The sequence below is a fragment of the Piliocolobus tephrosceles genome, chromosome 6 (genome assembly GCF_002776525.5).
Source record: "Piliocolobus tephrosceles isolate RC106 chromosome 6, ASM277652v3, whole genome shotgun sequence".
NCBI classification, from domain to species: Eukaryota; Metazoa; Chordata; class Mammalia; order Primates; family Cercopithecidae; genus Piliocolobus; species Piliocolobus tephrosceles.
Window position 1 is genome coordinate 127923950 of NC_045439.1, and position 27785 is coordinate 127951734.

The window sequence follows — 27785 nt, forward strand, 5'->3', positions numbered from 1 at the left end:
TGATTTCTTCTTATGCTTTAGTCTGAATATATTAGTGATGATAATTTCATCTTTTCTTCCATGAATCTGCAAAATTCAAGTTACATTTTGTTTCTTCATAAAGCAAGTTTGTACTCCAAAGGTCAGTTCTAAGGGGTAGAGTGGGTTATTTACAAGCAAGTCAAGTAAAGCCTTTGTCCTCTAGTAGCTGGTACCCAGGATATTAATATGTCTTCTTCTATCATAATGATCAAAGGTTCAAAACCAGTGAGGAAAAAGGAATTCATTAAAAAGTTCAGCAGACAGCAAAATCAATTTTGTTTACAGATTTTAGCTTCATGTTGGATATTAAGCACGAGACACACAATCAACTGGTCACATGGAAGCTTGACAAGAGACGATGGCTAAGTCCACACAAACTGATACCCCATCACAGAAACAACTAGGACGCATGTATTGCTACAAAAAGTGGGTCAGACACTTCAAGGCTTTTAATAAAAGCACCCACATAAAAATTGTTCAAATACAATGGAAGCCATGTGGTCCAAGGACAGTGGTGCCAAACTTCTCACTGCTAGCAAATATTTTCTTACAACAATTTCTAGCATCCTTAACTTCCACTAGCAGTATCCCTAAATAAACAATACCACTGTTCCATTTCATGTGGGCTCTCATGAAGCAGAAAAGCCACAACTAAAACGTGAACAACTTAGCAATAAAGCACAAATTCTAGGATATTTTCACAGCTAAGGAATCTAAAATCCAAAATTCTCCCTCTAACTCCTCAACTTGAAGTCCATGGAAGCCAGGTAAGATTATCCTTATGACCAACAGGAATTGCCTTGTTCTAACACAGATCTTTGTTTATTAAAAGAAATTCTCCTCTGTGTCCTTCTCTCTATTCCTTCCCTCACTCTTACTGTCTACCCCTATTACATTTAGAAACACAATTGAATTTTTATGAAATCTTGTGATTCAAAGTTATTTTTTTATTTCAGAAGAATGAGGCATCGCTTACCAAGCAGTGGTTATAGGAATGATTAATATCTAGTCATCTTAAGTTGCAAAAACACATTAAGCTCCTCAGAAGATGCAAATTTTTTAAAAATGCAATAAAGTAATAATTATATTACATACTTGTGACTTCTTGTAAGAAATCCAAACATGGTCGACTACTTCCAGAAATACTTATTGAAACAGCCAATGGGGTCTGTCCTTCATAGTTCCGTGTGTTCGTGTCTGCTCCATAATTATATAACATCCGTGCACAGAGCACATCATCCCTAAGGGCAGATAAGTGTAAAGGAGTCTGTCCATCTTCTAAGCGACCCAAGTTTGTGTCTGCCCCTCTCTGAAGGAACATTCGGCAATAAGAGTGATTGCTTTTGATCACGGCGTATCGCAACAGGAAACCATTCTGAATGTCGATGTTGGCATTGTGGTCCAGGAGGATTTTCACACAGCTTGACCTCTCTCGGATAATGGCGAGCTGAAGCGGTGTGGTACCTTTATCACTGAGTGGGTCAACCTCAGCCTTGAACTCCAGGAGAAGCCGGACAAATGAGTCCCTGCCGTAGTGGGCAGCCACATGGAGGGGAGTCCAGCCGTCATTGCTTTTTGCATTAATGATGTCGCTCCTGTATTCAGATTCTAACATCAAGCGTGCAATACGGGCCCGGCCATGCATGGCTGCATAATGAAGAGCCGTGAAGCCTCCGATTAAGTCTTTAACTGTGGGATCAGCTGGAGTTAAAACCAAAATGAAAGTATTAGCAGACTCTAAGACAAAATAACAAACATTACCATGGCACAGCAAACTGTGGCCAATTCTTATATAAAATGTGAAGCAACCAACCACTGTAATGAATATCAAGTACTTTTTTCCTCAGTTTAATTCAAGTCTAGTTTTAATGGAAAGTAAATTTTGTAGAATGTTATCACGTCTGGGGTAATGAAAGGAGAAAGACAAAGTGTTTAAAATGATACACACAAAAAACATGGAGTACAGATCACCACATCCCCTGTCTTTGCTAATTTAACCAACTGCCTTTGGCTACTCAACTCCTTCATCTCTGCACTGCTTCACGTTGCTCTTCTGTTTTGAACTTTTTGTTTTATTTTCTCTTGTGCTTCTTCTTGGTCTTAAAGAGAAGCATGTGTAGCAACATCTGCTGCTCTAAATTACGGATGTACTATGGTCTGGCACACTGTGTTGTTCTAGGGTATATTAAGTAATAAGAAAAAAGTTTTTCTGTGGTCTATAAAAATTCCAAAGCATTTCAGATATATGTCAAGTAATCTTGATAAATTGTTTTTTCAAAAGATAGAAGTCTATTCTGAATTCCTAGTTTTACATGAACTTTAGAGTTTATAAGAATTAAGCAATGCATTATGTGAATAACCTCAGCATTGTGTAAATATTATTTTCTAAAACAGTTCCAAAAACCTCTCCTAATTGATCTCTGGGGAGGAAAAAACAACTATAATAATTTATCTGCTATGTGACTCAAGTCACAGACTTTTGTCACTGGCCTCAGATATTTCATTAAGCCAAAGGTTGGTTCTTGACAGTGTTCACCCCATGGCATCTCTGGCTGGGGGCAGAAGAGGGACAAGGACTGGTTATGCAGGGCACCTCCTGGAAGCCAGCAATTCCGTGCAAAAGACAAATTGATCAGACCTAACTACCCAGGATGAAAATGCTCTCTTCTTGTAAAAGTCACCATTAATTTTTGGCTTGTTAACAAAAGAAAAAAAAAATCATTAATGTTTCACACACACACACACACACATACACACACAGCACACACAGCCTCCACAGGTGAGTAAAAACTCATGTATTCTTTAATAAATATTATTTAGGTCTAGAACACATTATGACAAACGGTTCTCTTAGAAAAATCTATGAGGCAGAAAACTGTATGTAAAATAACACTGTAGAGAGTACTTCAGTGAAGGAGTTGCTAACAAAACCTATACAAAATAAGATTTTTTTAGGTAAGCCATATCACGTAGATTTCTAAAAATATTTATTGTAAAGTGACAGTACACAATGATAGTATTAGTTGCATCTATTTAGAGGAAATAGGGGCATCATATCTACTTTGGTCTTAACGGAAAGAAAAATATACAGTACCTGTTTACTATATGACTTAAGTAAATAGGGCAAGAACATTTTAACACAGCATTTGCTGCCACCTGCTGGTAAGGCATGAGCATGAGCTACTAATGTTTCCGTTGGGCAGCTACTGCTGAGCCCTCAAGTCATTCAAGCCTGTTTCAGGTGCATCACTCACCAAAAGTTTGAAATCAGGCGTGAAATCTACAAGATGCTCTCCCATTCAAATGAAACAAAAAATCCTGCCAAAGGTCATTTCTAATCTATACCTGGCCAGTCAACTACTTGCAGACATTCCCTTTTAATCTGCAAGTGAAATTTAAGAATACCTTCTTTCACTTCTCCCACCTTTCAGCCACCAGGGGTGCTTTTAAAGGAGCCAGCCAACATCCTTATTTGCATCCTATACTCGTTCTATTTGACGGTAAAATTAAAATTATGTTACAAAACACTGCACTTGCATCTTTGGTTTCCATTTCAGGTCTCTTTTAGGTTCTATGTACGTTTTGATGCTACACTGAGCTAAGAAAAAACAGAGATTAACACACACAACAATGACCTGCTTAGTCTCTTGGTAAAACCAAATGGGAGATTAGAAAGCAAATGAAAATGCAAACAAAATGTAATTTAAAGATTATTAGCCCATGAAATAAGGTAAGAAAAATATGTCATTTGTAATAGCAAAAAAAACTACAAAACACCTAGACAGAAATTCAGTAAGAAATGTATAAGACGTGAAAAGAAAACGTTGATTCAACTCATGTCATCTGTATCCATTCAAATGTCCTTTTATCAAAAAAAAAGCCTCCCCTAAACATTTCATCTAAAACAGCAACCCCACCAAACTAATTACTTTGTCCCCTTATCGAACATTTTCTCCCCAGGTAGAACTTATTTTAAATAAGCTGTAGCAAAATCTCAACAGGTTCATTTAAATTTACTGGGAAAAAAATTTAATGTATATAAACAGAAGCAAAGAAACATTCCCTATGAATATGAGGGGATTTTTGTTTTCTAACAGCTTTATTGAGGTAAAATGCATTCACTTTAAGTGTACAGACTGATGAGCTCTGATAATTGTATACAGGTATATAACCTACCACCCCATTTAAAATATAGAACATTCCATCATCTCAAAAAGTTCCTTCATCTCTCTTTAGCCCTTCCCAGACTCTAGGTCCCGTGCAAATCACTGGTCAACAAGAAGTTTTCTCTTTTCTGGAAATTCATATTAATAGAATCATATGTAGACTTTTGTGTTTGACTTACTTCACTTTGCATTGTTTCCAAAATATTTCCATGTTGTATCAACAGTTCATTCTTTTGTATTGCTGGATAGTACTGTATACTATAGATATGTAGTTTTTTTAATCCATTTATGAGAAGATGGACATTTGAGTTATTACCAATTTGAGGCTATTTGAATAATGCTATCGTGAATTAATATATGAGAGAGAAGGAGAGAGGGACAGAGTGTGTGTTTTCATTTCACTTGGGTTTAATATCTACGAGAGACTTGCTGGGTCATATGTCAAATGCACATTAAACTTTTATAAGTGGCTTTTTAAATGGCTATACCATTTTACATTCTCATCAGCAATGGATGAGTTCAAATTGTTCTACATCTTGGTATCATTAGTAATTTTAATTTCACTCATTCTAGACAGGTAAAATCGTGGCTTTTCCGTTTCCCAAATAACTAGCTATACTGAACTTATTCATATACTTTGTTTTGTGAATTGTCTGTTCACATCCTTTATCCACTTTTATTGGTTGTCTCCTCATTAATGAGTTGTACAAATTCTGTGTATATTCTGGATACAAGCCTTTTGTCAGATGTGTTTTGTAAATATTTTCTCCTAGTTTGTTGCTTGCCTTTTCATTTTCTGTATTATGTTTTGAAGAGCAAGACTCTTGATTTTGATGAAGCCCATTATTTATTTTACAGTGTGTGGTTTTGTATCTTATTTTAAAAATCTTTGCCCAATGCAATGTCACAAAGATTTTCTTTTCTCTTCTAGGAATTTTGCACTTTTAACTCTCACATTTAGATCAATGGCCCATAATTAATTTTTGTGTGTGGTATATCGTAAGTTTGAGGTTGAGTACTTTCCACAAAGATATCTACTTGTTCCAGCACAATTTGTTAAAACGACTCTTTTCTTAATGAATTACCCTAGTGTCACTGCTGAAAATCAATTTACCATAAAAGTGTAGGTCTATTTCTGAACTGTTTTGTTACATTGGTCTAAAAGTCTCTCCATACACCAAACCTACATTGTCTTGACTACTGCAGCTTACAGTACGTTTTAATAGCAGGTAGCTTAAGTTCTCTAGCCTTCTTTAAAATTATTAATATTCGGGATAATAAATTTTAGAATCAGCTTGTCAATTCTTCAAACAAGTCTGCTGGAATTTTGATTAGAACTCCACTGACTCTGACGACAGCAACCTCTCTAAAATGATCTAAACAATATTGATTCTTTCAAACCATAAACATGGGATAATTCTCTATTTAGGTCTTAATTCTCTTCAGCAATGTTTTATAGCTTATATACATCATACATACATTTTGTTAAATTCTTAAATATTTTTAACTTTGTTGCTATTATAATGAGCTAAAATTCCATTTTCCAAATGATGACTGTTGATAGAAATAAAATTGATTTTTGTACACTGACTTGTGTATTCTATAATCTACCCAAAATCACTTTTAGTTCTAGTACACATTTGTAGGTTTCTTTTTTTTTGAGACAGAGTCTTGCTCTGCTACCCAGGCTGGAGTGCAGTGGCACGATCTCGGCTCACTGCAAGCTCCACCTCCCAGGTTCACACCATTTTCCTGCCTCAGCCTCTCGAGTAGCTGGGACTCCAGGCGCCTGCCACCCCGCCCGGCCCTTTTTTTATATTCGGTTTTTTTTTGTAGTTTTAGTAGAGACAGGGTTTCACTGTGTTAGCCAGGATGGTCTTTTTTTTTTTTTTTTTTTTTTTTTTGAGACGGAGTCTCGCTCTGTCGCCCAGGCTGGAGTGCAGTGGCCGGATCTCAGCTCACTGCAAGCTCTGCCTCCCGGGTTTACACCAATTCTCCTGCCTCAGCCTCCCGAGTAGCTGGAATTACAGGCGCCCGCCACCTCGCCCGGCTAGCTTTTTGTATTTTTTGGTAGAGATGGGGTTTCACTGTGTTAGCCAGGATGGTCTCGATCTCCTGACCTTGTGATCCGCCCGTCTCAGCCTCCCAAAGTGCTGGGATTACAGGCTTGAGCCACCGCGCCCGGCCTCCAGGATGGTCTTGATCTCCTGACATCTTGATCCGCCCACCTTGGCCTCCCAAAGTGCTGTGATTACAGATGTGAGCTACCACACCCGGCCTGTAGTTTTCTTGCCAGTGTCTACATGCACAATTATTTTCTCTGCAAATAAAGACAGTTTGACTTCTTTCTTTCCAATTCATGACCCTTGATTACTGCTTTGCTCTCATTCCACTGGTTAGAACCTACACTAGAGTGCTGAATAAAGTGGCAAAAGCAGACACCCTTCCCTTGGTTCCTGATCTTAAAAGGAAAGAAATCAGTAGTTCACCACCCGGGAAGCTGTAGCTTTTCATTGCTTTGGAAATCACCTTCTGCTTCTGGTTTCCTGTCTTTCTCATGAAGGTATTTAAGACTGTCCCATTTTCTGAATCTACTGAAATGACTGTTTGGTATTTATGTTTTATTCTAATGTGACAAATTACTTATCCTATTGATTTTCAGATGCCAAACAAATATTGCATTCCTGGAATAAATACTACTTGGGCATAACATCCTTTTTTTATACACCAATAGACTGAATTTGCCAATATTTTGTTAAGAATTTTTGTATCTATTGTCATGAAAAATACTGGCCTATAGTTTTCTTCCAAGGTCTTTGTTTGGTCTGTATCAGGGCTACACAAGTCTCATACAACAAGATTGGAGGTGTTCCCTCCTCTGTCAAAACTATTGTGTAGAATTCTTATTTATGTCCTTTAATATTTGAAATAATTCAATGAAAAGCCAGATGGGCCTAAAGTGTTCTCAGTGAAAAGTTTCAGTGATTAGCTAGATTTCTTAAATTGATACAAGGCTATTAATCTATTTTTTCCTTGGGTCAGTTTTAGCAATGTGCATCAGGAAATCTGTCCATTTTTCCTAATGGCACACAGGTGCCCATTATACTCCTTATTATCTTTTTGATGTCTAGAGGATCTGTAGAAACACACCCCTTTCCATTCTTTTTAAATTTTTTTTATTGGTATGTAATATTTTACATGTTTATTGGGTATATGGGAATATTTATTACATGAACAGAATGTATAATGATCAAGTCAGGGTATTTGTATTATTCATCATCACCTTGACATTTATCATTTCTATGAGCTGGGAACATTTCAAGTCTTCTCTTGCAGCTACTCTGAGATACATAATACATTGTTGCTAACTATAGTCACCCTATTCTGCTATTGAAAGTCAGAGCTTATTTCTTCTAACAAATAGTACCCATTAACCAACCTGTCTTCATCTCCTCCTACCACCAACATACCCTTCCCAGCCTCTTGTTATCTATCATTCTATTCTTTACTCCCGAGAGGCCAACTTTTTTAGCTTCCACATGAGTGAGAACGTAATGTGCTTATTTCACCTCGCATAATGACCTCCAGTCATCTATGTGGCTGCAAATGATCTCATTTTTTATGGCCCAATTTTATTCTATTGTGTATATATATAACACGATGGACACTTAGGTTGATTCCAAATCTTTGCTATTGTGAATAGTGCTGTAATAAACACACAAGTGCAGGTATTCCTTTGACATACTGATTTCTTTTCCTTTGGATACTCAGTAGTGGGACTGCTGGATTATATGGTATTTCAGTTTTTCGTTTCTTTGAGAAATGTCCAGTTTTCCACAGTGGATGTACTAATTTAAAGTCCCACCAACATCATATTAAGAGTTTTCTTTTCTCTGCCTCTTCGCTGGCATCTGTTATTTTTTGTCTTTTTAATAGTAGCCATTATAACTGGGATAAGACATCTCATTGTGGTTTTGATTTGCATTTCCCTAATGATCAATGATGTTGAGCAATTTTTCACACACCCGCTGGACACGTGCATGCCTTCTTTCGAGAAATGTCTATTTGTGTCCTTTGCTAACTTTTTTGTTTTTTTGAGATGGAATTTCGCTCTTGTCACCCAGGCTGGAGTGCAGTGGCGCCATTTCCGCTCACTGCAACCTCTGCCTCCCGGGTTCAAGCAATTCTCCTGCCTCAGCCTCCCGAGTAGCTGGGATTACAGGCACCCACCACCACGTGGGCCCAGCTAATTTTCATATTTTTAGTAGAGATGGGGTTTCACCATGTTGACCAGGCTGGTCTTGAACTCCTGGCCTCAGGTGACCCACCCGCCTCAGCCTCCCAAAGTGCTGGGATTACAGGTGTGGGCCACCATGCCTGATCTGCCCACTTTTTAATCGGATTATTTGTTGTTTTTACTGTTGAGTTCCTTGTATATTCTGGATATTACAATTTCCCTTGTCAGATGAATAGTTTGCAAATATTTTCTCCCATTCAACAGGTTGTCTCTTCATTCTATCAATTGTTCCTTTTGCTGTATAGAGGTTTTTCAGTTTCTAAAATATAGTCCCGTTTGCCTATGTTTTATGTGTCTGTGTTTCTGAGGTCTTAGCCATAAAATCTCTGCCTAAACCAATGTCCTGAAGCATTTTCCCTGTTTTCTCCCAGCAGATTTGTGGTTCCAGGTCTTATGCTTATGTTTTTCATCCATCTTGTGTTGTTTTGCATATGGTGAGAGACAGGAGTCTGGTTTTATTCTTCTGCATATGGATATCCAGTTTTCCCAGCAACATTTACCTGAAAAGGGTGTCCTTCCCCCAATGTACGTTCTTGTTATCTTTGTCGAAAATCAGTTTGCTATAAATACACAGATTTCTGAATTATCTGTTCCATTGGTCTGTGTCTGTTTTTAGGTCAATACCATGCTGTTTTGGTTACTAGAGCCTTGTAGTATATTCTGAAGTCAGATAGTGTGATGTCTCCAGCTTTGTCCCTTTTGCTCAGGATTGCTTCAGCTATTTGGGATCTTTTTTGGTTCCTTATGAATTTTAGGATTGTTGTTTCTAATTTCACAAAAAGTGATGCTGGTATTTTGATAGAAATTGCCTTGAACCTACACATTGCCTTGGACAGAAGAGTCATTTTAACAATATTAATTCTTCCAATCCATGAGCATGGGATGTCTTTCCATTTGTTTGTGTCCTCTTCAATTTGTTTCATCAGTGCTTTGTACTTTTCCTTGTAGAGATCTCTCATCTTCTTGGTTAAATTTATCCCTAGGTTTTTTTTTTTTTTTTTTTTTTTTTGGTAGCTATTATAAGTGAGAATACCTTCATGATTTCTTTTTTTGCCTGTTTAATTACTGGTATACAGAAATGCTACTGACTTTTGTATGTTGATTTTGTATCCTACAACTTTACTGATTTATCAGATCTAAGAGTTTTTTAGGTAAAGTCTTTAGGTTTTTCTAGACATAGATCATATCATCAGCAAAGAGGGACAATTTGACTTCCTCTTTTCCAATTTGAATGCCTTTTATTCCTTTCTCTTGCTTGACTGCTCTGGCTAGGATTTCCAGTACTACAGGGAATCTCTCTTCCACTCTTGATATTGGTTATGTATCTTTTCTCTCGTTTTTTTTCCCCCCACCATTCTAGACAAAGATTCATCAATAAAATTGATCTTTTCAAAGAATCCTTTTTTGTTTTTCAGTTCCATCTATCTTCTCTGTCATTTACCCATTTTCAATTCCACTAATTTCAATTATTCTCTTTTATTACTTCATTCCTGTTTTTACTTTGGGATTAACTTCGGGATTCCAGAAGTATACAGAAACTGTTTCAATATAGCTCCTTTCTTTGTGCAATTACTGTCATATATTTCATCTTTATATGTTATAAGCCCAACAACAATTTCATAATTATTGTCTATTTTTGTTTAAAAGATGAAATGATGACAAAAATATACTGTCTGTGGCAAAACTCCTCAAAGGTAAAAGAACAGCATTTCCTAAAAACTACTGTCAACTTTGATGATAGACTTTCAGTTTTTCTTCTACACATTTTTAAAAAGTTATACGTAGCTGTAACCATACCCTAATTACTTAATTGCTTCTCTATACGCGTTGAGAATGCCTACATTTGAAAAATTATACACAATGAAAGGTAGGCTTTTTCTCAATACATCATGACATTTAGTAAGGTGAAACTTTTATATAGAATATATTTCCTGCTTTTAAGACTGATTCCTCTGGCCACGTTAAAAGAATTGTATTTAATCTAATTATTAACTAAACTTAATTTAAATGAATAGAGTTAATATAAATTCTATACTGGCAAGAGAAGCTACTGTTTTTAAGACTTCAATACATACTACTAAACTGCTATCCAAATGTACTCCTGTAAATTCCCATCAATGTGCCAGTTTCACCACATTTGGAATTATCATTTGCAAAATCTTTCATTTTTGAAATGCTAAAAGTATTTTTCACCATTCTTCTGTGGATTTCTTTGATTACCCCCTTATCTCTCACTTTTTTCCCTGTTTCACCAAAAGGATTTTACCTACTTTATCGAGAGGTTTTCTCAGGTTCCTCTGGGGATCTGCTTTACAGACTTAACTTCTAGATCTTTAGCCAACTTCCCTCAGGCCAATTTGTATAAACACTGAATCTGAAGATGAATAAATGCACTAAGACATTGTCTCTTCAACGTTATTTTCCTGAAACGTCCAGCATGGTCTTGGAGTTTTTAGAAGACTCAAAATTGGGAAATGAAGACAATCAGGAGTTTGTTACAATTTCCACCGTTAAAATAGAGACTCCTCCATTACGATTCTAACAGTACACTAACCTGGTCAGAAAGACTACCAGGATTTGTACAGATGTGCTATTATATGCACCCCATTTGTGTTTAAAAACTCAAATATTTTTGGACCATTGTAAAATCCTAAGTTTTCATCATTTTGAAGCAGGATGCTTGAAAGTAAAGCAGGAAAATATCACTTATATGCACAGGCCAATGTTCCACTGTCAGTCCTTCATATCCATGTGTTCCCTAGCAGAGCATCAACAAACCACAGATGAAAAATAATTTGATTAAAAAATTAGAAATAACAATACAATAATAAAAATACATTTTTAAAAAACAATACAGTATAACAACTACTTACACAGTATTTACAGTGTGTTAGGTATTTTAGGTAGTTTAAAGATGATTTTAAAGTATACAGGAAGATACGTGTAGGTTATATGCAAATACTATGCCATTTTCTCCCAGGGATTCGAGTATCTGTGGTTTTGTTACACTGAGGGGGTAGTTCTGGAACCAATCCTCTGTAGATACCAAAGGACAACTGTGCTCTCCAATATGGCAGCCACTTGTCACATGTAACATTTAAAACATGGATAGCGTGTCCGAGGAACTGAACTTTTTAATTAACTTGGCTGAAATTTAAATAACCACACCTGCTATGGACAGCACTGGCTTACATTAAACTAGAAAGAGAGCCACACTGTGTTTTCCTTTTGGAATATAGGTAGTGTCAGTTACCCAACTCAAACTTGCTCATGTTCTCAACAAAACTGGATTTCTCCAGAAGCATCAGCAAGTGTGGCTTCACGTGGTCGCTCCCCACCAGGCAGTCTGTGGTCACAATGCTCTCCCCAAACTATGGTCACAGGCAACCTCTTTCTCTGATTTTGGCTAGCTCTGTGTGATCACTGGTCGATGGTTTCACCAGGCAGGTATCTGAATTTAACACAAGTAAAATCTGATCCATCAATATATTTGAGTAATTTCTACTTGGGTGAGTGACTGGTATTAGATACCTATGTCCCATTTATTAAACTGCATCTGGCTAGCTTCACTCCTGTTCCTTTGCTAATCTTCATTTCAATTAACGACAATCTTCCTAATCCTCGGGCCAAAACCTCAGTCATTCTTGATTTATTTCACTCTCACCTCACATCCCAGCTAATTTTCTTGCCTTAGGGCTTACGCCCTTCTGATATGTCCATATACTATAACCAGCTAGATTACTAAAGCACGAATCTGTTCTCCCATTCCTCTGTCAAATGTTTTGACACCTCACCAATGTCCCTACAATTACTGGATATGCTCCAATCCTACTGAACATTTTTCAGCTCCTAAAATCAAGTGTTCCTTCTTTCCTTCAATCCGTCACATGTAGTGTACCCTGAGTTGGAATAATTCCACACCTCCATCCTTCCAGTCTCCATCCTTGCCTCACCTTTCCAAATTTCCACTCCAACCCTGCTTTATCTAGGAAGCCTTCCTTGCACTCATCCACCCACCCCAGCAGACAGTGAGGACCTTATTACACAGGGCACTTAAATTCACTCTTTTGGAACTGCCTTGTTTTCTTAGGGGCAATACAGAATTATGGGTAAGACAACGGTTTGAATCCCAGCTCCACTGCTTATGAAGTAATGACCTTGGGTGAATTACTTACTCTTCTGCAGCTTAGAATTTTTAATGTAAAAACTGATAATACTTACTATCCTAAAAGAGCTGTGAGGAATTTGGCATATACTAAACCCTCAATAAATGTTGGCTATAACTCTATCCCCCATCAGATGATGAAGTACTAGAAGGAGAGCCCCATATTTGTTCATTTCTGCAACTTGGGGCCCAGCCCTGGGCCTGGCATCTATTAGGTGCTCAATTAATATTTGCTGAATACATAGTTTATAAGGGATCAACTGGCCACCTTGTCTATCTATATATATGAATTCTTGTTCTTTCTTTCTCTCTGTCTCTACACACACACACACACACACACACACACACACACACAGCAGGGTGAGAAGGTGAGGGAGAGTGAAAAGTCAAGTCTTGTTTCTTATGAGCTTTTCCACTCACTGTTCCCTATTGAGATCTTTGACTTCCTTTTGGTTTACTATCCACCACAAAATAAGCTACTAACAGGAAGAGCCAATCTGACTGGAGTTCACAAAGTTTTAAAGAAATTACATTGTTTTGAGGCCGGGTGCGGTAGCTCATGCCTGTAATTCCAGCACTTTGGGGGGCTGAGGTGGGTGGATCACCTGGGATCAGGAGTTCGGGACTAGCCTAGCCAACATGGTGAAACCCCATCTCTACTAAAAAAAAAAAAAAAAAAAAAAAAAAAAAAAATTACCCGGGTGTGGTGGCACACGCCCGTAGTCCCAGCTACTCGGAAGGCTAAGGCAGGAGAATCGCTTGAACTTGGGAGGTGGAGGTTGCAGTGAGCCAAGATCACGCCACTGCACTCTAGCCTGGGTGACAGACCGAGACTCCATCTCAAAAGGAAAGGAAAGGGAAAGAGAAAGTAAAGATAAACTACCTTGTTTTGCAAGTAACAGGTATAGCTGAGGCGGGAGGACTGCTTGAGCCCAGGACGTAGAGGTTGCAGTGAGCTATGATTATGCCACTGCACTCCTGGGTGTGCCACTGCACAGCCTGGGTGACACAGGGAGAGCCTGTGGGAGGTGGGGGATGTATGACATATTCAAGCGACTTCCTAATCCCACCAAAAGGCAGCCCATTTCCAATCTTTTTTGATAAAAGCAAAGATTAGTCTTGTCTCTGTAAAACTGAGGAACAATTACTTTAGATAACTGGTGTTAGTTTTCGCCCTCTTTCTTGATGGAAGCAAAACAGATATGGGTTCTACCCTCAAGAAGCTTTAGACTAATCGGAGATACAGACATTAAATAAAGATCTATAAAACAATTCATTGTGCTCATGACAGCTGTAATAATAAAAAGTACAGGGAACAATAATATCACATAACAGAAGGATAACGTTACACAGGGAACAATAGTATCACATAGCAAGGATATATATAAGGATTCTAGGTGACCTGGTCTGGCTGGTAAGAGAAGGTTTCCCTGAGAAAATGATCAGTGAGAGCTGAGAGAGAAGCAGGCAGAGCAACGTGATGGGGCAGGGGTGGGGAGTGAGCAGAAGAGTGATCCAAGAGGGTCCCAGGCCAAAACCTTTGCACTCAGTGACTCTGAAAGAACGCAGAGGGGCTGTGGCTCAAAGCTGCAGCTGGAAAGGTAAGAGGAACCAGGCATTGCAGGACCATGTGGATCACATTATAAACTTTCAATATCATCGTAAGAGAAATGGGAAACCAATTGTGGAAATTTTTTTTTTTTTTTTTTTTGAGAGAGAGTCTCGCTGGGTCGCCCAGGCTGGAGTGCAGTGGCCGGATCTCAGCTCATTGCAAGCTCCGCCTCCCGGGTTTACGCCATTCTCCTGCCTCAGCCTCCCGAGTAGCTGGGACTACAGGTGCCCGCCACCTCGCCCGGCTAGTTTTTTGTATTTTTTAGTAGAGACGGGGTTTCACCGTGTTAGCCAGGATGGTCTCGATCTCCTGACCTCGTGATCCGCCTGTCTTGGCCTCCCAAAGTGCTGGGACTACAGGCTTGAGCCACCGCGCTTGGCCCAATTATGGATTTTTAAAAGGAAATATTTTTATTTCCATTTTAACAGGTCACATTCTTTGGAGACAGGTTGGGAGGGGGCAAGACTGGAAGCAGGGATGGAAGAAACCACTGTAACAGTCCTGGTGAGGAATGTTTCCTGGCCCAAGAATGGGGTAGCATCTCCAGGGAAAGGAAGTGAAAAGATCTGACAACTTTTTAGGAGGCAGAATCAATAAGACTTAGCCATCAGTCATATTGGAGGTAAAGGAAAGGTACCAAGGATGGTTTCTAGATTTCTGGCATGGCAATCAGAGGCTGTGGTGTCGTTTGCTAGAATGAACACTGTAGTGAGAATATGAACACAGCTTGTGCTGTGCTGACGACGTCTATGAGCCATGGGAGTGCAGAGGTTAAACACACTTGGCTACACTGGTCTACACTGGACCACAAGTCCTGGCTTGTGGTCTAGAGGTCACAAGCCAGGACTAGACTAAATACAGAGCATACCTAAGCACCACAAGTGGCCACAAGCAAGTGGGGCAGTAGGTGTTTTCTTCTACTAATTTTTCTAAGTCGGTTCGTAATACACTAAGTGAAACACTCTCTAAATCTCTTATTCTACTAGGAAAAGGGTATCAGGTAAGAGGTGCTATATAAAAACAAATATAGGGCTTATCCAAAATATTTGTTGTTTTAAATAAAAACTCAGAAATGGAACCACACATATATGAAACTCTTATATCTGACCTAGCAGTGCACGGTAATGAAAAAAGAAGGCATGATTTAGGCTATCTTTATGGGAAAAAAGTGAAACTTTACCAGGCTACCTCATATACACCAAATCCAATTCTGAACAGATTAAAAACCTAAATGTCATAAAACATTTTAGAAGAAAATAAAGGCAAATAATGACCCTGCAGTATATTTCCTAAACAAGACACAAAGGGCACAAACTATAAGGCTAAAGAAAACCATAATTCACCTACATTAAAATGTAGACTTTTGCCCAACAACATAAACAAGAATGTGAAAAACAAACTACAAAAAGAGAGAAAATATTGCAACATATTAACAAAGGAGAATATATAAACAATCCCAACAAACCAATAAGACAAAAAGCCCAGTCTTTCAATGTTTGCTACTCATGTCATTTTTTCAAATAAAAAAAAAAAAAAAGAGAGAGAGAGAGGCAGGCATATCATACCAGGAAGGAGAAAACCATCTGGTCACTAACAAAGGCAGGTGAATAGGCACTATCCTGCCCTGTCAGTAAGAACATAAAATGATGACAATCTCTTTGGAGGACAACTTGCCAATATCCATAAAAAATGTTTTGACTTGGCAAATGCACTTCTAGCACTTAGTCAAGAAACAAACTCTCACATAATGTAATATGATCAGTCAAGGACATTCTCTGTGATGTTTCCAGTAGCAGAAAAATGAAAACGTAAAATGTCCGACAATAGAAAGTGTAAATAAATTACATCTATACGATGGAATCTGAGACAGAGTCCTATGCAGATAAGGAACTATCATTAAATTAACTGTCATGTGAAAAAATCAAGAGGGGGAACAGAACGTTTAAAAAAGGGAGTTGGCTACAAGGTAGAAAATGGAAAAATATTTCTGCCTACGTGCATAGACTATCTCTGGATGGTACAAAAGAAACCAGCGAAAGACATGGCCTCTAGGAAGAAGAGTAAGGGACTGGGGCTAAAAGTTAGAGATTTGCCCCTCATTGATCAGTCTATAGCAGCTTTAATTTGCTTTTTAACCATGTATGTATGCACTACCTTTTAAAAAACAAAATCTCCTGCTGTGAACATTTCAGCCATTCTCAAAAAATAAAAGAGAATAAACAAACAATAGTATATCCATACTTATCAATAGCTGAAAACAAGAGTGAATCAATATGTATTAATAGAACCGATAGAAAGTTTCTTTGGGGATAATGAAAATGTTTTAAAATTGACTGTGGTGATGAATATCCAACTCTATGAATATGCCAAAAGCCATTAACTGTACACTTTAAATGAGCGAATTCTATGGCATTTGAATTATATCTCAATAAAGCTATTAAAATATATATATAGATATACAGTCACATACTGCTTAACAACAGGGATACATTCTGAGGACTAGGCTGTTAGGTGATTTCGCTCTTGTGTGAACATCATAAAATGTACTCACACAAACCTAGATGGCACAGCGTACTACACACCCAGGTTATATCATATAGCCTACTATTCCTAGGCCACAAGCCTGTACAGCATGTTACTGTACTGAATACTGTAGGCAACTGTAATACAATGGTATTTGTGTACCTAACCATAGAAAAGGTACAGTAAAACATAATTTTATGGGACCACCACTGTAAATGGGGTCCATGATTGAGCAAAATGTCCTTATGCTGCATGTAACCAGATACATACACATACATAGAGAGAAAGATTCAGAAACTTTAGCCCAAGCTGGTCAACCTGCAGCCCAGGACAGCTCTGAATGCAGCCTAACACAAATTCATAAACTTTCTTGAAACATTATGAGAATGTTTTGCTTTTTTTTTTTTTTTAGCTCATCAGCTACTGTTAGTGTTAGTACATTTTATTCGTGGCTCAAGACAATTATTCTTCCAATGTGGCCCAGGGAAGCCAAAAGTCTGGACACCCCTGCTACAGCCTCTAAGCCCCTCACTGTTTTTTTTTTTTTCACCCCACATTGGTTTTGATAAAGTTTTATTGGAACACTGCCACACCCATTAATTTACATACTATCTGTGGCTGCCTCCATGCTATGACAGCAGAGCTCAGTAGTTACAAAAGCCAGTATGGCATACAAAGTCTAACATGTTTACTATCTGGCCTTTTACAGAACAAGTTTGCAGACCCCTGTTATTAAAAAAGTCTTTAAGTCACACAGCTGTATAAAAAACAACAGTTGTAGAATTACACAGTCAGTATATTATTGATGTTCAAAAACCACACACAACATAATACCATAGAATTTTTCTTTCTTTTTTTTTTTTTTTTTTTGAGACAGAGTTTCGCAGTTTTGCCCAGACAGGAGTGCAGTGGCATGATCTCGGCTCACTGCAACCTCCACCCACCGGGTTCAAGCGATTCGCCTGCCTCAGTCTCCTGAGTAACTGGGATCACAGGCGCCCGCCACCATGCCCAGCTAAATTTTTATTTTTAGTAGAGATGGGGTTTCGCCACTTTGGCCAGGCTGGTCTCGAACTCCTGACCTCAGGCGATCCACTCACCTTGGCCTCCCAAAGTGCTAGGATTACAGGCGTGAGCTACTGTGTCTGGCCATATGACTGAATTTCTATGAGTTCATGTAATACTGTTAGGAAATACTCTAGAAGGGTAAGCACTAAACCAAATGTATACCCAGTTACATCCACACAGAGGCAGACGGACAAGGATTAGGGTTAGGCAAAGGGGACTTTGGCTTTATTTGTAATTTAGCTGAAGATTTGCTTTGTTTGAAAGAGACAATATTCATGTACTACTTGAATAACAGAATATTTTTTATTAACTTTTTTTAAAGTGAGGCTGGCAGAAGTGAAAAAGCAACAGGACTAGGTGGAATAAACATTGTGAGCCCTGATCTTGGTCTTAAATGTCATGAAAACCTGCATACTTTTAACCGTTCTGACTTTACACCCACCTTTTACTTTTTACATATCTTTTTCCTGGCATTCCACTTCTATTTCCCTTTCATCAACTTCAGAACTGAGGTTTTTGTGTTATAAGGTGAAATTATATGGAAGACAAGCTACAAAGTAGGCAAAGGCCAGAGAATTTCTGGGTTTTGACAATGGTCAACTATTTCAGACATATAGTTCCCATTTCAAGGCCCGTGGGCCATGCCGCTACTCCTAGTCTCAGTGTTAGCACGCCTTGCGATCAGTCCATCCTGTTAGCCTTTGTATTCGTATTATTCACAAGACCCTCATAAGAATTCTAGAACTTCCAACATTTTTCTGCACCTCAAAATGCAAGTAAGTTTGGCTAGTTTTGTAACAAAGTGCACCTTAGCAAGGAAACTAAATCACTTCTAATGAGCAATTAAAGCCCTAGAATGGCACGTATGTAATTTGAGTCCCCAACCAAGCTGCTTTCAACCATAATTTACAGAGATAATATGGGTATACATGATCAAATATATATAAAATCCATCTCTAGGAAAATAAAGTAGGTTGAAGAATAAAGTAGGTTGAAATTCAACTGGAGAAAGTAGTTTTGGACAATTATTGGTTTAAAAACCGTGGGAATGGACAGGTTTTTCGAAGCAAAAACATTAATATGTCAAATATAGTTTCCAATTGCATATATTTATACAAAATTAGATCTCAGATAAGCAATCTTCTTACAGTATACCTACAAACTATGTACAGTTTCTGGAAAAAACAAGTGCTCTAAAATAACAAAGGAAAGCATCTAAAACAAAAAGATAAGGATAGGGTATCATTAGGCCATGATGTTTAAAGGACTGGTGCTCGGTCTATATGCTTGAGCAATAATCAACAGGGGAAACTTGTGTAATTCTCTAATTATGAGTATACCACAGCCACTTCTGCTTCTGAAACAAAAGCAACTGGACAACCTGAAGGAAGGCTGCTTAGCTGAAATAACCTGGGCAAACCTGGCTGTACAGAAACTACAGTTTCAGGGAAAAGAATCCATTCATAAAACTGATCTTTTAAACAATCTGGTTTTAAACAAAAAGGCACACTTATAGCAAACCTTCACAAAGGAGAGAGAATAAAATGTTGAGTATTAACAGAAGAGAAGCATTAGAAATTACACATAGACACATTTTAAACTAAAAATAATTTATGCTTCTCCTTGGGGAAAAAGATTTGCTTCTACAAAACTCACCTCCGTGTTCTAGAAAAACCCGAACACATCTTTCCTTTCCTCTTGCTGCAGAGAAATGAAGCAGAGTCCAGCCATTAGCATCTCGGCCATTTGGAGAATAGCCTTGTTCTAACATCTTTCGCACTGTGTGGACATCTCCAGCAGCCACCGCAGCCTGAATCTGCAACTCTTCCTGGAGTTCAGGGTTCCTTCGACAATGATGGTGTAACATCCTAGCTGAGTCCACTTTTTACAAAGGATTCATTAGGTCACGGGGATCAGCCTTTAAGAAGAGAAGGTAGAAAATGTAAAATTTAGAATAGCTGGTTCCTGATACTGTGTCCATTAAATATCACAGAACATTCCATTTGCTAAATCAGTAAACCTTACTAATGACAGTGCGTACTACTAGCCGGGTGTGGTGGTGCACACCTATAGTCCCAGCAACTCAGGAAGCTGAGGTGGGAGGATTACCTGAACCCAGCAGATCAAAGCTGCAGTGAGCCATGACAGCACCACTGCACTCCAGTCTGGACCATAGAGCAAGACCCTATCTCAAAAAAAAAAAAAAAAAACAAACTAGCAAGATGATACAATATATTTTAAAACCTTAAGAATCTAAACAATCAGGCCAGGCACAGTGGCTCACGCCTATAATCCTAGCACTCTGGAAGGCCAAGGCAGGCGGCTCACTTGAGGCCAGGAGTTCGAGACCAGCCTGGCCAACACGGTGAAACCCCGTCTCTACCAAAAACACAAAAATTAGCTGGGTGTGGTGGCACATGCCTGTAATCCCAGCTATTTGGGTGGCTGAGGCACAAGAATTGCTTGAACCCGGGAGGTGGAGGTTTCAGCGAGCTGAGATTGTACTGCTGCACTCCAGACTGGGTAACAGAGTGAAATTCTGTCACACACACACAAAAAAGAATCTAAACAATCTGGTGATTAACCACATGATAAAATTACTGAAAGGAAAAGTAGTACAGTGAATTCTCATACTCTCTAATAGGTCAGAAAAGAGGACTGTACTAAAACCCAATATAGAATGAAATATCTGGCCAGGCACAGTGGCTCACGTCTGTAATCCCAGCACCTTGGGAGGCCAAGGCAGAAGGGATCACTTGAACCCAGGAGTTCGAGACTAACCTGGACAACACAGTGAGACCCTGTTTCTATAAAAAAATACAAAATAAAAAAATTAGCCAGGCATAGTAGTGTGCACCTGTAGTCCCAGCTACTCAGCGGGTAGAAGCAGGAGGATCACTTGAGCCTGGATCGAGGCTGCAGTGAGCTGTGATTGTGCCACTGCACTCCAGCCTGGGATACAGAGCAAGACCCTGTCTCAAAAATTAAAGAAAGTAAAATGAGACCTCCTTTATGGAAACAGGAACAGTCCAAAGTGAAATGGTAAAAAGTTGCATCTTACGCATGTATACAAAAACATTTTTAGTGTGTTTTTAAGTTTTTAACTACATACAGCAAACTAAACAAGCTTCTGGAAAGCAATTCCAGGTGTGCTAACTGGAAGGAATAGATTAGACTCATCTCTTAACTAGCAGCCTCTGTTTCTAAAAATTTTTTAAAGTGTGATAAAGCCCTTTAAAGACATTTCTGTTCTCATATGTAGGTTAGACATCTCAGGATAATCTTGCTACCAACAATCATTTATCTTGCAAAACTTTTATAGACTGTATAAAGGCAAACTTAGGCCTAACTTAAGTCCAATCATTACAACTTAAGAATACAAATATCTTATGTTGTTTTATACATAGGAAATGGTGTCATTACCTACTCATAAGTATCATGACTAAGTGCTCAACTTTAAAAATACCAAGCTACTTCTACAAATAGCTATTTCCTCAGAGAAGATTGCCTCTTTTTTTTTTTTGAGACAGAGTCTTGCTCTGTCCCCCAGGCTGGAGTGCAATGGCGCAATCTCGGCTCACTGCAAGCTCCGCCTCCATTCTCCTGCCTCAGCCTCCCAAGTAGCTGGGACTACAGGTGCCCGCCATCACACCCGGCTAATTTTTTTGTATTTTTACTAGAGACGGGGTTTCACCGTGTTAGCCAGGATAGTCTTGATCTCCTGACCTCGTGATGTGCACTCCCAAAGTGCTGGGATTACAGGCTTGAGCCACCGCACCCCGCCACAAGATTGCCTTTTATTTCTTCTCTCAATTCCTTCACAAAAATTGTCCCTTCTCAGAAATTTTAAAATGAGAATCCTTTCAGAATAGGTTTTTGCTAATTCTCAGTTATAACAGAAAATGCTGAAGACCATTCGAAGGAACTAATGGAAACTTACTATGTTAACAATCATCCTTAACAGATTTTCTTTTTAACGAAGTGATTATGTTGGCACTTAAAATGAGGTCTACCATGCAAGAAAAAGACTGAAACAATATCAAAACAAACCTGTGTTTTCTTTAGTGAGTGGTATATTTAGTACACATTAACCAATTTGAGAGAGAAGTAAAAAAGTTAAATGAGTTTTCCCCCAGAACAACACAGATGACCAATGACCCTGAGTCAACTCACCTTATGGAAGAGTGTCCCTTCTCCTGATGTATAGATTGCCTAATAACCATTGTGCACATACAGCATCGTGGGGAGGGGCTTCAAAGTATGTCCAGCCTGCAGAGCAAAATAGCCTTCTTGACCTAAAAACAAATAAAAATAACAATCATAGGAAAATTCCTTAAAATAATAATCATAGCTGTCTGCACAGTCTATCTTTTGATGAATTTAAACTTCAGGGCTTTACAATAAATCTGTAGAGCAGAGAAAGAACTCAGATCAACTCTTACTGAAAATAACGATTTAGTTTCAGGATTTTTCCCCCAAAATGCTGCTATTTGAAAAAGAGCAAATAAAAAAAATAATAAATCATATATTTGGAATTTGGATGCAAGCATAGATTCTTCATTTTCCTCTATTGAGAATACAGTTTCTGACTTGCTTTATCTGAATTACTTTTTAACTGACACCATTAGTCACCTGCACTTTCTAAACAGGACTTAAATGAGAATATGTGTGCATGAAATATAGTAGGTGGCCTGGGTTAAAATAAAATCTATGACAACTAAAAGGAGACTGCGTCTTTAAATGCTTTTTCTTCACATGCCCTAAAGGCATCAAGTCAATCACTTTGAAATTGTTATTCCTTTATGCATACACCAAACTAGATAAAACATTAACAACAGCCTTGCCAGGTTCCCCATCTGAATTCTGAATAAACTCTCTCTACAACTAAAAGAAAAGGGATCATTCTTCTTGTCAATTAAATTCCAGCTCTGTTAATTCCATCAAGGTTAAGGACACAAAGTGATTTCTACACAAAACTCTAGGAATTACGTATTGGGAGAACTACTACCCCATCCCCTGATGGTGGGTGAGCATCACTTAAACCTTCAGACAAGAAAAGGTCAGACAACTTAGCAACCTGGCATGTGGCAGTTGTATGTCCTGCCAGCTGCACACCAGAATTTTCAACCAATCCAAACTGGTATAGTCACTTCTCTCTTTTCCTCTATTCTCATCTACTTTTCCTTGTCAAACTTCTTTCTTCAAGGAAGGTAAAGAGTTTGCCAACTTGCCCTTGGAAATAAAGTTTGTTTTAAAATTCTATTATTATTTCTAAATAAATGAGGCAGACAGGATCAGAACAAATCCTACAAAACAAGCTGTGAAACATGCAAAAAGATCCTTATACAAATGGCTGATTCCAAGACTGGAGCATTGCACGGTGCCAGAAAGCAAGGAGGTGCTCAAAGAAAGACACCACGATGGGGGAAGTCAAAGGGACACAGGAGCCAACTGAAAGATCCCTCAATAGCCAAAGAGGGAACAACTGGAGCAATACTTAAAATAGTACCAAATGACAAAGTACAAAGCAGATACCAAGAGTTCACACTGATACAAATAACTGACTGGATAAATAAAGAGGGGGAGAAACACATCTGTTATTCAGAATTCCAAATAATTTGTATAGATAGTCCCTCCTCAAGATGGTGACAAACATATATGTTAATACAAGATGTTAATAGGAGGAACTGAGTGTCGAGCATCTAGGAACTCTGTACTGCCTTTGTAATTTTTCTGTACATCCAAAGCTTTCCTATAATAAATTTTATTTTAAAATGCAAATCACCATCTCCAATGATGAGCCTCACACATTGCCACCAATGAATATGCCACCACTTTTCACATGAGCTACGTCTACATTTCAAGAGTGAACATTACTGGACATCTCACTTCTAAGTGTGTCCTCAGCACCCCTTGCTTCCCATAAGAAGTAAAAATGACCCAATATAGCTTCAAGCCTGTAAGAATTCCTGTGGTTGTTGCTGGCTTCCAACTACCCATCTCCACATCCACGGAGGCAGCCGGAAGTGACAGGGAAGAGGGCATGAGAGCTGAGCAGAATAGGAAATGGTGTTAATTTATTAATAATATCAAGAGAAGGCCTGGTGGTAGAAGATGAAGTGGCGAAACTATTTCTCCCCACAAGAAAGATGCACAGGCGGTAGCAACTTGTGATAATTCCATATGAGCTCCTTCAGTCAAACAAACAAATGTCTACGGAATGCTTCACACCTACTTGGCACAGTGATAGGATCTGGCCATAGGTAGCACCTCCAGGTGGTATTACAATAGAGTTCTGCATACTTAAAATGAATTTTTTAAAATCCCAGACATTTTAAGATTATTTTTCTCTTTTCTGAAAATACCAAGTGGTATAAACAATAACCACAGGTTTAAACCAAAAAAGTACTCCCTGCATGTACTAGTGCATCAGTGTTTACCAGAAAAAAACATACACACAAGTCATGCACACATGATCCCCATCAGTGCACTGCTTTGAATTATGACAGACAATAATTTATTATAAAAGACCCCCAAATAGTCAAAAGCATGAACAAGTAATTTCCTCTTGGTGTTACTTTATGAGAGCTGCACCTGACAGAGTAGGGCTAGTCACATGTGTATAAATGAAGAAAAGACCATGGAGCTGAAAAGCAAACACAATATCCAGCGGGAAAGATGTCTATTAAAAAACGACAGAGGAAGTCCAGAGATGAGAATGGAAGAAAGCCTATTTTCCCTCAGGGAGTTTACTAAAAAACTGATAGCTCACGGAAGTCACCTATAAAATAAAAAACGAATATAGCAAAGGAAGTAATTTTCTGGTTTTTTTTTTTTTTTTTGAGACGGAGGCTCGCTCTATCGCCAGGCTGGAATGCAGTGGTGTGATCCTGGCTCACTGCAACCTCTGCCTTCAGGGTTCAAGCAATTCTCCTGCCTCAGCCTCCCGAGTAGCTGGGACTACAGTCGCGAGCCACCACGCCCGGCTAATTCTTGTGTTTTTAGTAGAGACGAGGTTTCACCATGTTGGCCAGGATGATCTCAATCTCTTGACCTCGTGATCCACCTGCCTTAGCCTCCCAAAGTGCTGGGATTACAGGTGTGAGCCATTGTGCCCGGCCAGGAGGTAATTTTCTAAGTTATGTATGTTCAGTTAAGCTTTTGTGGACTCAGGAGCTACTGATACTCTGAGGGTATGATCTTGAGAAATTCCATTCTAGGTTTCAGTCAGAAGGGAAAAAAAAGCATACAAACAAGGAAGACTTTCTTTTCCACTCGGGGTCAAAATAAAACAATCTAGGCTCCAAGCTTTAGTACTACTGACCATTTTAAAAACTACTAATTTAGAAATTCAAATACATTACTATCTAATTTCCATATAGATGCCAAGTGAAGTTCATTTAAACCCAAAACTTCTTGCTTCACACAGTTAAAAGTCTATACTGATAGAACAGAGTGAAGAATAAAATAAACATAAAACAAAATATGCTTAAGATCCATCCAAAGTTACAAAACCTTCACCAAGTTTGACCATATTTCCCAAATTTCCTTTGGCATAAATGATTAGACATTAATGACTCTTTGCATATTATTATCATTAAAAGTCCACACAGTTTTGATTAAGTGATGTAAACTGAACTGTGCTTTCCGATGTCACATAAACTTAGAAACAAGATATTGGCTTGCTACTCAAAGAAAGAAATAAGCATTTCTTTGCAAAGTAAACAAAAATACATGCTGCTAAGAAAATAAATGCAATCAGCAACTCCAATGACACTGGGTCTAAGGAAAAAAAAATCCTTCAATGGTTCACATTCACAAGATCTAAGAGGGAAGATGGATGCAAAAACATTACACGGCCCTACCAAAATGGAGAACATGGCTGAGACGCCTGTTCACAAGCTCTACTGATAGGATCAGGAGCCTGGAACCCAAAATAAAGTAGAAGTGATATTTTAATAACACTCAACAAAATGTAGCATAGTGGTTATGTTCCAAAACAAATAAAGGCATTAGTATTTCCTCCAAATTACTGGGCCTCCATATAACATAAGGGTTTATTACCATGCACAACTTATCCATGACTCACATAAATTCCAGCAGAGAAACCAGTAACTTTCATGAAGTGTGGCTGAAGCAACAGAAGAAATTTTAGAATTCACTTATCCAGACCCAACTCAAAGCTTAAATCACAAGTAGTATAACGATGAGGTCCTGTCAATATTATCCTATTAACCCAGGTCTGCCAACACCATCTTTGTAGCCTCGTGTGTCAGTTCCTAGAAAGTTTGCAAGGAAAGAGACAATCATCCTACATAAGAAGTGCATTCAGCTGATTATGAAATGGAAGGCTGCAAGTCAGGTAACAGATATGCCAATATAAATGATATCTGGCTTTAGACCTTTTAGGAATGGGGTGTATCTTTGTGTCACCAAAGTTAAACATGAACGAATTAAAGAGATATTGTATGTGTCACAGTATTAAATAATTGTAAATGACATCACTTTATGTGTAAAGAATGTAAGTACTGGCCACAGTATACTAAAGATGCATCATTGTGTATCTTCAATTAAAATCAATTATTCGCCCTACATGATTATAAATCTGTATTTGGTGACCAAATAAATTGGACTTTTTTTAAGCCACATGATTAGCAACAGAATTAATACAAAGCTAACTGCCAGGTTAAAAAATTTAAGCTACCTAACTAGCCATGTTGGTAAATAAATACCCAAATTAAATATTCTAAATGTCTGGTATAATCTAGACAAAATACTCTCAATCCTTCTGATATTAGAAACATGACAGATGTTGACAATTTATATATCTATTCCCTAATCTTAGAAAAACCATTAAAAGATGAGATGATCCATGAAATACTACTTAAGCAATGAGAATGAACTGGCTGAGAGTCAGAGTAAAGCCTTCTCCTCTCTTACCTTATATGCTGGACTAGCCACAGACGCCCTCCCTTACCATCTCAGGTGAAACTACTTCTTAGAAATGAAAGCATCCTAGAGTTAAATCTAAAGCTGAAAAAATATTTAACTGAGAGGCTTGAATACAAAACATAGTACTTCATTTTGATCTTTAAAACATACTTCAAATATTTTAGCATTTTTTAAAAGTTCTGAAGCAATCATTAGGCCATCTCCCTGGCAACTTTCATACTTACATAATAAAAATTAGCCTTTAAAGATTTCTGCTTAGCTTTTACTGAAATGAAGTAGTCAAGTACTCCTGATTCCCCACATATACATACAAAAGCTGCCCTAAGTATTCATCAGGGAACAGTCATTGGTAGATACTGATTCTAAATCCTATTCCCTAGAATCTCTTCTTTTGGCATGCAGTTCCATGTCTCAAGAATATGTATACCTCAGATCTCCTTAAAAACGTCTTTAGCTATGTCTTGAGAATTAACAGAATCAGTAAAGATGATAATTTCTTTTTGTGGAAGGTAGAAAGTCCAGTGGAACATAGGAAATCAAAAATATTAACTTCTGCTATTTTAAGTACTTCCTTGTAACAAAAATTCCCTAAACAATCTGGGATATTAAAATAACTCAGATTAACAAATCACTTTATACTTTTGCTACTGGATGTTAGAAAAGTCATTCATTTGGCTAATTTTGGAATTAAACCTTGTATAATTTTCATGCTTATATCCCCTTTTTAGGAATTACACTAATGTCCTAAGTTTACTTTCAGTGCATTTTCAGAATCAACAACAAAATATGGCAGCAGAAATGTGATCACATGAATTAGATGCCTAAATTTCAATCTAGCAAACTCTATGTAAAGGTTTTAGAAAGAGAAATCTTTTTTATAGAGTGCTAAAATTAAGACCCAAATATGTAAACACACCAAAAGGTTCCTTTGTTTTTAAATTCCTGAGTCAAACGATTAATAAGATATTGTGTAAATTTTTA

At 38.1% G+C, this 27785-nt stretch overlaps 1 protein-coding gene across 1 annotated transcript in view; it reads right to left on the reverse strand.

Annotated features, from left to right (window-relative positions):
- ASB7 (ankyrin repeat and SOCS box containing 7) overlaps positions 1-27785 on the reverse strand; it is a 49673-nt gene that overhangs the window by 20455 nt on the left and 1433 nt on the right. The window contains exons 3-5 of the mRNA XM_023193585.2: positions 22026-22147; positions 19509-19770; positions 1117-1722 (exon numbers count right to left, since the gene is read on the reverse strand). Of these exons, the coding sequence (XP_023049353.1) occupies positions 1117-1722; positions 19509-19719 (817 nt within the window). The 5' untranslated portion in view covers positions 19720-19770; positions 22026-22147. The remainder of the gene's footprint in view (positions 1-1116; positions 1723-19508; positions 19771-22025; positions 22148-27785) is intronic.